This window comes from Hemitrygon akajei, chromosome 9, assembly GCF_048418815.1.
Source record: "Hemitrygon akajei chromosome 9, sHemAka1.3, whole genome shotgun sequence".
NCBI classification, from domain to species: domain Eukaryota; kingdom Metazoa; phylum Chordata; class Chondrichthyes; order Myliobatiformes; family Dasyatidae; genus Hemitrygon; species Hemitrygon akajei.
This window is the reverse complement of record NC_133132.1, coordinates 25,224,878-25,237,057: the sequence shown is the minus strand read 5'-3', so window position 1 is coordinate 25,237,057 and position 12,180 is coordinate 25,224,878. Positions and strand designations below refer to the sequence as shown.

Sequence of the window (12,180 nt, the reverse complement as noted above, 5' to 3'; positions counted from 1 at the left end):
TGGGTCTCGCCGATATACAGGAGGCCACACTGGGAGCACTGGACACAGTATATGACCCTAACAGACTCACAGGTGAAGTGTCGCCTCACCTGGAAAGACTGTTTAGGGCCCTGAATGGTGGTGAGGGAGGAGGTGTAGGGGCAGGTGTAGCACTTGTTCCGCTTGCAAGGATAAATGCCGGGAGGAAGATCAGTGGGGAGGGACAAATGGACAAGTTGAGTCGCGGAAAGTAGAAAGTGGGGGGGGTGGGGGGGGGGGGGGTGGGTAGGGAAAGATGCACGGTGTGGGATCCCGTTGGAGATAGTGTAAGTTTCGGAGGATTATGTGCTGCACATGGAGTCTGGTGGGGTGGTAGGTGAGAACAAAAGGACTCTATCCCTGGTAGGGTGGTAGGAGAATGAGGACAGACATACGTGAAATGGAAGAGGTGTGGTTGAGGGCAGCTTTGAAGCCCTTTTCTTTGGAAAAGGAGGACATCTCATTTGTTCTAGAATGAAAAACCTCATCCTGAGAGCAGAAACGGTGGAGTCCGAGGAATTGAGAGAAGGGGACCACCATCAACATTCCCTTGTCCATTCGTCCTTTCCCACTGATCTCCCTCCTGGCACTTGTCCTTGCAAGTGGAACAAGTGCTACAGCTGCCCCCTCACTACCATTCAGGGCCCCAAACAGTATTTTCAGGTGAGGTGACACTTCACCTGTGAGTCTTTGGGGTCATATACTGTGTTTGGTGCGGCCTCCTGTATATTGGTGAGACCCGACATAGATTGGGAGACCGCTTCACGAAAACCCACGCTCTGTCTGCCAAAATATAGCAAGATCTCCCAGTGGCTACCCATTTTAATGCCACTTCCCATTCCGACATGTCAATCCATGGCCTCCTCCACTGTTGTGATGAGGCCACACTTAGGTTGGAGGAACAACACCTTATATTCTGTTTGGGTAGCCTCCAGCCTGAACATTGATTTCTCAAGCTTCCAGTAATGTCCCCCACTCCTCCTGTCCTACACCATTCCCCATCCCCTTTTCTCCCTCTCACCTTATCCCCTCGCCCGTCCATCATCTCCCTCTAGTGCTCCTCCCCCCTTCTCTTTCTTCCATAGCCTTCTATCTGTTTCACCAATCAACTTCCCAGTTCTTTACTTCAACCCTTCCCATCTCAGGTTTCACCTTGTGTTTCTCTCTCCTCTTCCCCACCTTTTAAATCTACTCAGCTTTCCTTCTCCAGTCCTGCCGAAAGGTTTCGGCCTGAAACCTCAACTGTACTTTTTTCCCCATAGATGTTGCCTGGCCTGCTGAGTTCCTAAAGCATTTTGTGTGTATTGCTTGGATTTCCAGCATCGGCAGAATTTCTCTTGATGGACGTTAATAACTATAGCTGGACAGCATCTAAGGATGCAGTAAAAACTGGCCTTGAAACAAGAACTAAAAAGAAATACTTGTGAAGTAATGGGGAAAATATTTAGACAGCATATCTTGATGGGCTGAATGGTTCCTCTATTAATGAAAAAAATTCTGAAGAATATCATGATACTGGTTTGCCAATGAACCCAGAGCACTTAAAGGGGTTTGTTAACAAGTTACCGATCAAGGGGAATGGACCACACCAGCTCACTTGCTGTACCTTATCAACTGATATATTTTTTAAATCATTTCTCTTTCTTCTCACCCTCAGAAGCCTTTGGATTAAAGAGATTTTCAGCCTCACTTCTACACCACAATGCAGACATACTGAATTAGTGGTATGAATACGGGCATTGGATGTTATGTTGAAGTTGCATAAGATGTTGGTGAGGACCAATTTGGAGAATTGTGTACATTGACAACTATCAAGAGAAAAGATGTCAAAAACATCGAAAGAATCCAGAGCAAATTTACAAGGATGTTGCCAGACTTGGGGACCTGAGTTATATGGATTAGCATGAACTAGATGGGACAAAGGGCCTGTTTATGCAGCTTGGTGCACTATGAATAGAATATACAATGCAGGTTTCAAGCAGAAAGAGAATCTGGATTTTTACAGCAGCTCCAGACAATGCCCCAAAAGACCATCCTTATGGTTCTGTTTCAAGAATGTTTATGTACATAGTTGTGTCATAGATGTAGACAGTGTACAGTTCCACAATAAGTGAACAAAGGCACCTGTCATTTTAGAGACAAAGAAATGTTGCCCAGAACATCTCATTAGATTCTTTAGAAAACTGTCATAGTATCTTATTTACAAGAACCTTAAGCCCTTGCATGTAAGGGATTTGAACAGCCAACTCATTTTCCTTGGGCCAGGCACTGTTCAATGGAAGCGATTTCCTGCCTCTACCTGAACAGCCAAGTTCAGGTTCAAAGAGCAGTCCTGCAGCCCATCCAGTGTATTTGGGTTTGTAGTAATGGAGTATGAAGGAGCGAGGCTCCTCTGCGCCTGCATTGCCAGTTTTGGGAATTTGGCTTGTGCTCATGTGAGGTGAGTGGGATCTCGCACGCGGCAATCAATGTGATAACTGCTTCATGGAGAACTTCTTTGTCCCATGCACCATCATCAAATGTCTGAAGCAGTGGCAGAATTTACCTTTCGTACTGCGGGATCTGAGACAACTGAACAAAAACACAAGTCCAAAGGCAACAGCAAACTTGCTGGATGGATGTCTACACCACACCAGTTGGGTGTGATGTTCAAGCACCCTTTATCGTTTCTGTTTATCACTTTGAAGATGCCAATATCCCAGCTACCTGCCCTTACATTTGTAGATGTTTAATGCATGAAACCAAGTTGTGGTCAAGCTATATATTAAAGTTGGACTAACCTACAAAATGATACTCACCACTCAAGCCACCTGGGTGTACACAGGGCTGGACGTGGACCTGAGGAATCTCGGCCTTCAGTGGGACCCTTCAATGAGGGAAGAGTTATGTTTAAAAAAAAATGGTGATCAACATTCTCACAGACTCCCCCCCACAATAATTTTCACACATACCAAGTAGTTCAGCATTGTTTAGTATTCATATTTTAATCTGGTTAACTGTAAACATGGCCAATCACCTACAAACATTTATCAAATTTTTTTTAATGATAAATTCACAATTGTAAATCAAACGGCATCAAGTTACCCACACAAAAACAAGCAATTTTTTAAATTTTGATTTTCTAAACACGAGTGACTGCACTAGCTTCATATTTGGTGATCTGCTATTAAACACCCAATTCTAATTTTAAAAGCCTTACACAGGCTCAATTTGAATCTGATAAGCCCAAAAGTAGAAATTCTACTTTACTAAAGAAATGGCACAATTTGTAGAGGGCAAAATGATTGACTCATGTTTCTTTTTCCCTGATGAGGTCAGAGAAGGCTGACGAAGAGAGTGCTGTCAATGTTGTGTACATGGATTTTCAGCAGCAGTATGGACAAAGAATTGACTGACAGACAACATTATAAACATCAGATTCGACAGACGCTGGAATTCCAAAGCAACACACAAGATGCTGGTGAAACTCAGCAGGTCGGGCAGCATCTATGGAAGTGAATAAACAGTCAATATGTCAGACCAAGGCCAGACAGGAAGTAGGCAGAAGCCAGAATCATAAGGTTGAAGGGGTGGAAAGGGAAGGAGTTCAAACTGGCAAGAGTCCAACACAACAGCCAAGATCTCCCAGTGACCGTAAGTGACATATCTGTCCATGGGCTGCTCTGCCACAATGAGGCCAAACTCAGGCTGGAGGAGCAACATTTCATATTCTATCTGGATAGTCTCCAACCTGATGGTACAAAATTGATTTTTTGAACTTCTGGTAACCATTACCCCATCACCCCCACTGCCAACGATTTTTCTCTCATTCTGGCAACTCGCTCACCCCTTCCCTTCTCCTCCCTCATTACATGACCTCCCTCCTGTTTTCTCCATTTCCTTCCCTTTATTCCATGGTTGATACTTCTTCAATCAGATTCCTTCTTTAGCTCTTTAACCCATCACCTTCCAGCTTCTCACATTACCCCTTCTCCCCCCCCATAACCTGATCTCACTTGCCAGCTTGTACTCCTCACCATCCCTCCCCCATCTTATTCTGGCTCCTGTATCCCCCACCCTCTCCAGTCCTGATAGAGGATCTTGGCCCAAAACGTTAAGCTGTTTATTGCTTTCCATAGATGCTGCCTCACCCGCAGAGTTTCTCCAGCATTGAGTGTGTGTTGAGCAGGGTCAGGGCCCTTCCAAAGTTAATGCAAACAGAACTGGTGTAGACAAATGGTGGACATATCTACAAGGGCCTGATGATTTCCTTCCCAAAGGTTACAACAGGTCAATGGGAACACTAGAAGACTGCATATGGAGCAACTATAATGTTGGACTTGAAACCATTTCTTTAGGTTGAAAAGCTGTTCATATCACTCCCAATATTGAGAAAAGTAAAGCTTATAAAATTTAACTTGCAGAGAAGTTTCTAGAATCCATGATTAAAGACTAGGCAAATGAAATTCTACAGCTGATCAGAACTGGTCTCTACTGTGGACTTGTAAAGAATAAATCATATCTAAGGAAGTAAAATGACCAGAGTTTTGAGACAACAACTGAAAAATTTGAAATTACTCAGATTAAACCCCAGTTCTCTCACCCTGCACTGATTGTTTCTACCTCTTATCCAAGATCCACCAACCTGACAGTCTGGGTGCGCCCAGTGCTTCTGGCTCAATGAACCCTTGTCCGTTTATCTTGATACCATTTTGTTGCCCTTGGATCAGTCCCTTCTCACCTACACCCAGACACTGCACGTGGTCTTGATGTCTTCAATCCCTTGAAGATCCCTCGTCCTGATTGCTGCATTTTCACTACGGATGTCCAGTCCCTCTACATTCCATTCCCCCATCAAGGCCTTAAGGTGCTCTGCTTCTTTCTCGACAAGACCAAACCGCTTCCCTTCCACCACCACCCTCCTCCATCTAATTCTCCCCCTCAATAATTTCTTTCAGCTCTTCCCCCTTTCCACAAACCCAAGGTGTAGCTGTGTGCACCCACATGGGCTCCAGATATGCCTGCCTTTTCAATGGTTATGTGGAAGAGTCCATGTTGCAAGCACACACTAATTCTTTGTGCACTGTATCAACGGCTACATTGGTGCTGCTTCATACGCCCACACTAAGCTTGCCAATGTCATCAACTCTGCCTTCAACTTCCACCCTGCTCCAGAAATTTACTTTAATTTTCCCTCCAGGAATGCTGCCTGAGCTGTCGAGTTCCTCCAGCATTTTGTTTTTATACCTCCGGGTCTTCCCGCCAAGGCTGCCTGACCAATGGAATGTACCTTCTGCGCCTGTCACCTGCCCAGTATTTCCTTTTGCTCAGGTGTACGAGAACGTCTGTGAGCTTTCAGAAGGTAAAGGTGATTATCCCGCATGATACATTGTCAGCTAAAAAGTTCCGGCTATTTGAAAGCAAGAATTTTGTTTACATGCTGGAGGCCTGTACTGTGGTGTAGTGTTCTATGGTTCTATGGGTCTGCTGGGGAAGTCGATGACCCAAAGCCTCCAAAGTCAAGACTCCAGTGTTGGTTGAAGGCTGAGGACAATGGCCTTTCTTGGGGATGAGAGGAGAGTGTATGTGCAGCGATGGGAGGGAGGAATGGGGCTTGTTTTCTTGCTTGTTGTATTCTATGTTGTTCTGCCAAGCACAGCAGGCACATTATGTTGGCGCCGGAATGTGTGGTTACACTTGTGTGTGCCCCCAGCACACCCTTGGGAATGTTGGTCAAATGGCAACGTCGTTGCATGTTTCCATGTTCATGTGATAAATAAATACACAAACAGGCGGGGTACAAACTTGTCATGAGGATTGTGGGGTGTTCATCACTGTGGATGGCAGACCAAAGGTTTACACCCACGTTTACCAGTGACATGCTGGGAGTCATATAAGCAGAAGCATCAAATCACAAAGATTGTGAGCAAATGGATGAGGCTGTGTTAAACACACTTTAATGTGGGCCTGCGCTTTGGGTCTTTGGCAGAATATAGTATTAATGGTAAGACTCCTGGCAGTGTGGAGGATCAGAGGAATCTTGGGGTCCGAGTCCATAGGACGCTCAAAGCAGCTGCACAGGTTGACTCTGTGGTTAAGAAGGCATATGGTGTATTGGCCTCCATCAATCATGGGATTGAGTTTAGGAGACGAGAGGTAATGTTGCAGCTATACAGGACCGTGGTCAAACCCCATTTGGAGTACCGTGCTCAGTTCTGGTCGCCTCACTACAGGACAGATGTGGAAACCATAGAAAGGGTGCAGAGAAGATTTACAAGGATGTTGCCTGGATTGGGGAGAATGTCTTATGAGAATAGGTTGAGTGAATTCGGCCTTTTCTCCTTGGAGTGACGGAGGATGAGAGTTGACCTGATAGAGCTATATAAGATGATGAAAGGTATTGATCGTGTGGATAGTCAGAGGCTTTTTCCGAGGGCTGAAATGGCTAGCATGAGAGGGCACAGTTTTAAGGTGCTTGGAAGTAGGTACAGAGGAGATGTCAGGGGTAAGTTCTACTTAAAACGCAGAGAGTGGTGAGTGCATGGAATGGGCTGCCGGCGACTGTGTTGGAGGTGGATACGATAGGGTCTTTTAAGAGACTCCCAGACAGGTACATGGAGCTCAGAAAAATAGAGGGCTATGGGTAACACACACAAAATGCTGGTGGAACACAGTAGGCCAGGCAGCATCTATAGGGAGAAGCACTGTCGACGTTTCGGGCCGAGACCCTTCGTCAGGACTAACTGAAAGGAAAGATAGTAAGAGATTTGAAAGTAGGAGGGGGAGTGGGAAATGCGAAATGATAGAAGACCAGAAGGGGTGGGGTGAAGCTGAGAGCTGGAAAGGTGATTGGCAAAAGGGATACAGAGCTGGAGAAGGGAAAGGACCATGGGACACGGGAGGCCTAGGGAGAAAGAAAGGGGGAGGTGAGCACCAGAGTGAGATGGAGAACAGGCAGAGTGATGGGCAGAGAGAGAAAAAAAAGAGGGGAAAAAACCTAAATATATCAGGGATGGGGTAAGAAGGGGAGGAGGGGCATTAACGGAAGTTAGAGAAGTCAATGTTCATGCCATCAGGTTGGAGGCTACCCAGCTGGTATATAAGGTATTGCTCCTCCAACCTGAGTGTGGCTTCATCTTGACAGTAGAGGAGGCCATGGATAGACATATCAGAATGGGAATGGGACGTGGAATTAAAATGTGTGGCAACTGGGAGATCCAGCTTTCTCTGGTGGACAGAGCATAACCCTACGTAATTTCTAAGGTAAAGACATGTTTGGCACAGCTTTGTGGGCAGAAGGGCCTGTATTGTGCTGTAGGGTTTTTATGTTTCTAAACAGCCTCTTCTAAAAGTGGAGAGGTTCCAAAGAAATGGGATAACCAAAGAAATTTTTTTTGCAGGGTCAGGAAGGTGAGGGGAAGTAGATTAAAGTGTCACAGGCAGGGACAAAATTATGAAAAGACTACTGGGATGCTATGCTTTAAAAAAAAGTAAAAGGAGATGGGAATTATGCTGAAGTTTACAGAGCCCTGGTTAGATCAGGCCCTAAACTCTGAACAGTTCTGCATGTAAAGATTACACAGAACTTGGAGGAAGTAACGTGTAGACCAGAAGTAAATTCTGAAACAGAGTTGCAAATCTCCTCACATCAAAGTGAGGAAAAGTGTTTCGACTTAAGGTATTAATACTGGGGGAAGATAACACAGTTCTGTTGGTTGTGGAACCTGGGACTTGTGGGTGTAGTCAGAGACCGGTCTCGGAGTAACGGGAACTCTAATAGGAAGAGAGAGATGGATCTTTGGAACTCATCCCTGGATACTACTTCACAATATTGAATGCAAAACCGATCATTTTTGATAACCAAGCTATAAACGGATGTAGGTTTTAGGTCACATTGAGTTCATTAAACCACTCGGGGTTAAACAGCCTCCTCCTATGCCATGTCAATAATCAGCATATGTATATTGGTTTAACTCTCCCATGTGAACAACTGTGTTCACACACAGTTAATTAGGAGAGGTTAACCCTTCAGTGGTCCAGTTTGGAAACATGTCTAGCAGGGCGATACTCACTCAGTGACTGTTGACGACCAGGTCTCAGGTGCCACTTCAGCATCAGCCTGTGGACATAGAAAGGGTTAAAGATTAGAGGACATCAACACTACTACACCTTGTGACCATGGGGTGCTTGGGGCATCCAATCCCGATCTGGGGCCGAGCAATTGGATTAATGTGCCTTCCAGCACAATATGGTTAACCAAAACCACATTTCAAGGAAGAGAAGACCTTTGCAGTGTTCTGCCCAGTGTCTAGCCCTAAGGTTTATTGTTTATTGTCATTTTTCAGTACTGGAGAACAAAATAAGTCTTACTCCAGATTTGATGCAGCATAAAAATAAACATTAAGCCTAAATACAAAATCAATCCTATAAAACACAATGTACAGTATATACACAAGTTTAGCTTATACAAAGAGGCTGAGATTAAAGACTGAGACACTAGCTCTGTAACAAGTGAAGGTGATTCTTGGCAAGAGGAGCTTCTAGATAGCAGTGAGGCATATGAAAACACAATTGGACAGTGACTGTGTCGGTGCAGGTATGAGGTGTGGAATGTGAGTTAAAAGTGACAGTGTATGGGGGTTGTGAAAGGTGCAGAAGAGTGGCTGATGTGGATGTAAGTAATGGTAGTGGGATGGGTTAAAGGGTGGACGTGTTGATCAGCTTGATGGTTTGGGGGAAATAATTTTTTTTTAAACAAGATGGTGAGGATGCTGCTCAGTGGAATGCACAACTCCCATGTAGCAGTCAGACTGTTCAGAACAAGTCAGAAAATATACACCTTGGATTTTCACAAGCTTGCTAACAGGTTTCTCACTGCAGATCATGGGGATAAAGAGCTGAATTCTGTCATTGGGAGTAACCAATAGTTGCATTCTATTTCAGCTGGTTTACTACAAGTTACATTTACAAGAAATTTCTTCAACAATTGCTCAGATGCAGGGAATATTTTAAGTTTGAACGCACATCACAATCCCATTAAAAATAACGATAATTTTTATTCCTAGCAAGTGCACAATACAGTAAGACTCCATTTAACGCCATTTTTAGTTACCCAGGGTCACCTCTGAACCTTCTGGGATGTTGTTCTAAGTTCTATCAGTCCACTCACCAGAAACAGGCTCCTTGACTTGCTCCTCTGCTTAGATAGATCATGGTTTACCTGGATTGAGTGGACCCAAACTAGGATGCTCAGTTCACTCATTTTGGATGTGGAAGCTTTAGAGAGGGTGCAGAGGAGATTTACCAGGATGCCGTGTGGATTGGAGAACATGTTTAGGAGGATAGGCTGAGCAAGCTAGGGCTTTTATTATTATTTTTATTATTGTTTTATTGTCGCCAAACAATTGATACTAGAGAGTACAATATTTGATTCTGCGCTTCGTGCTCCCTGGAGTACAAATCGATAGTAAATACAATAAAAATTTAAATTATAAATCATAAATAGAAAAGGGAAAGTAAGGTAGTGCAAAAAAACCAAGAGACAGGTCTGGATATTTGGAAGGTACGGCCCAGATCCGGGTCAGGATCCGTTCAGCAGTCTTATCACAGTTGGAAAGAAGCTGTTCCCAAATCTGGCCGTACGAATCTTCAAGCTCCTGAACTTTCTCCCGGAGGAAAGAGGGACAAAAAATGGGTTGGCTGGGTGGGTCGTGTCCTTAATTATCCTGGCACCACTGCTCTGACAGCGTGCAAGTGAGTCCAAGGACGGAAGATTGGTTTGTGTGATGTGCTGGGCTATGTTCACGATCTTCTGTAGCTTCTTCCGGTCTTGGACAGGACAACTTCCATACCAGGTTGTGATGCACCCTAGAAGAATGCTTTCTGAGGTGCATCTACAAAAATTAGTGAGGGTTTTAGGGGATAGGCCAAATTTCTTCAGCTTTCTCAGGAAGTAAAGGCGCTAGTGGGCCTTCTTGGCAGTGGACTCTGCTTGGTTAGATCACGTCAGGTCATTTGTGATATTGAACCCAAGGAACTTAAAAAGCTTTTGACCTGTTCCACCTGCGCACCACCGATGTAGATGGGGTCATGCAGTCCGCTACTCCTTCTGAAGTCAACAACCAATTCCTTCGTCTTGCTGATGTTGACGGATAGATTATTGTCTTCGCACCATGCCACTAGGTTCTTAATTTCCTCTCTGTACTCAAACTCATCATTACCTGAGATACGGCCTACAATTGTGGTGTCATCAGCAAACATGTATTGAGTTCGTTGGAAATTTGGCTACACAATCATGGGTGTACAGTGAATACAGCAGGGGGCTGAGTACACAGCCTTGTGGGGCACCAGTGCTCAGAGTGATTGTAGAGGAGAGCTTGTCCCCTATTTTTACAGCCTGGGTTCTGTCTGTGAGGAAGTTGAAGATCCAGCTGCAGATCTGAGTGCTAAGAGCCAGGGCCTGGAGCTTAGGAATCAGTTTATTTGGAATGATGGTATTAAAGGCAAAGCTGTAGTCAATGAAAAGGAGCCTTACATATGTGTCTTTATTCTTCAGGTGTTCCAAGGAAGAATGTAGTGCCAGAGAGATGGCATCTGCCATTGACCTGTTGTTCCGGTAGGCGAATTGTAAAGCATCGAGGTTAACTGGTAGGCTATGGTTGATGTGTGCCATAACCAATCGCTCGAAGCACTTCATAGCAATTGATGTCAGAGCCGCAGGTCGATAGTCATTCAGGCATGCCACCTTACTCTTCTTCGGCACCGGGATTATTGTTGCCTTAAAACTCGAGGGGATCTTAGACTGAAGCAGGGAGCAGTTGAAGATGTTAGCAAACACTCCAGCTAGCTTGCTTGCACAGGCCCGGAGTACCTGTCCCGGGACGCCATCTGGACCCATCGCCTTCCTTGGATTTATCTTCAGGAAGGCCTTTCTAACGTCCTCCTTGGTGACGATGAATCTCGATGCCACCAGGTCCGGTTCATCTGGAGGGGGCAGGACGCTCCTCTTCTGTTCGAATCTTGCGTAGAATACATTAAGTTCGTCAGGAAGAGAAGCGCTACAGTTATTGATATTCCCAGCCTTTTCTTTGCGCCCAGTGATCTCATTTAGACCCTGCCATAGTCTACTGGCATCCCTCTGGTTAGCCTGGGCTTCCAACTTGGCTCGATATTGCCTCTTGGCGCCCTTAATGGCTTTCGAGAGTTCACGCCTGGATTCCGTGTAGCAACTGGTATCCCCAGACCTAAAAGCCACAGCTCTAGCCTTCAAAAGGGACTGGACCTCATAATTCGTCCAGTTAGGGAATACCCGGATCGTCTTGAGAGACACACAGTCCTCTGTGACAGCTGAGGCATACTCATCGAAGTTAGCTGCCGAGTCCTTGAATACTAACCAGCCCACTGATTCAAAGCAGTCACGGGGGACCTCATCCGTTTCCTCTGTCCAACGTAACACCACTTTTGACACCGTGACCTCCCGCTTCAGTTTCTGTTTGTAAGCCAGCCAGGAGGAGTACGGCCTGATGGTCTGATTTTCCGAAGTGAGGTCTTGGGTCTCACTCTTCTCTTTGCAGTGAAGGATGAGAAGTGACTTGATAGAGATGTACAAGATAAGAGGCACAGATTGAGTAGTTAGCTGGAGACTTTTTCCAGGGTGAAAGGGTGTATAATTTTGAGGTGACTGGACAAAAGTATCAGAGGGATGTCAGAAGCAAGCTCCCCCCCCCCCCCCCCCCCCCCAAGTAGTGGGTGCATGGAATATCCTGCTAGTTAGTGGTAGAGCAGATACATTAGGGACACTTAAGAAACTCAGATAGGGACATGGATGTTAGTAGCTAGTGAACTGAGAATGGGTCCAGGGGTAGTGGTATTGCTCATTGTGTGGAATGTGAGAACTCTGGGAGACTTCTAGTCTGTTCGATAACTACATCTGCACGAGGTGCATCGAGCTGCAACTGCTTAAAGACCATGTGAAGGAACTGGAGCTGCAGCTCGATGACCTTCGACTCATACGGGAGAATGAGGTGGTGAAATATAGGAGCTACAGGGAGGTAGTCATTCTAAGATGGTATGTTGTCTCCCAGGTACCAGGGTCAAGGAGGTCTCAGCTAGAGTCCACGGCATTCTCAAGATGGAGAATGAAGAGCCGGAGGGTCTGGTATATATTGGGTCCAACAACATAGG

The 12,180-nt window shown here is 45.4% G+C and overlaps 1 protein-coding gene across 4 annotated transcripts in view; it reads right to left on the bottom strand.

Annotated features, from left to right (window-relative positions):
* The window catches only part of LOC140732936 (uncharacterized), an 86,891-nt gene that overhangs the window by 28,935 nt on the left and 45,776 nt on the right, over window positions 1-12,180 (bottom strand). For all 4 annotated transcript variants that reach the window (XM_073055662.1, XM_073055664.1, XM_073055665.1 and 1 more), the window contains 2 exons: window positions 8,070-8,116; window positions 2,817-2,884 (listed from right to left, as the gene is read on the bottom strand). In XM_073055662.1, coding sequence (XP_072911763.1) covers window positions 2,817-2,884; window positions 8,070-8,116 — 115 coding nt within the window. The remainder of the gene's footprint in view (window positions 1-2,816; window positions 2,885-8,069; window positions 8,117-12,180) is intronic.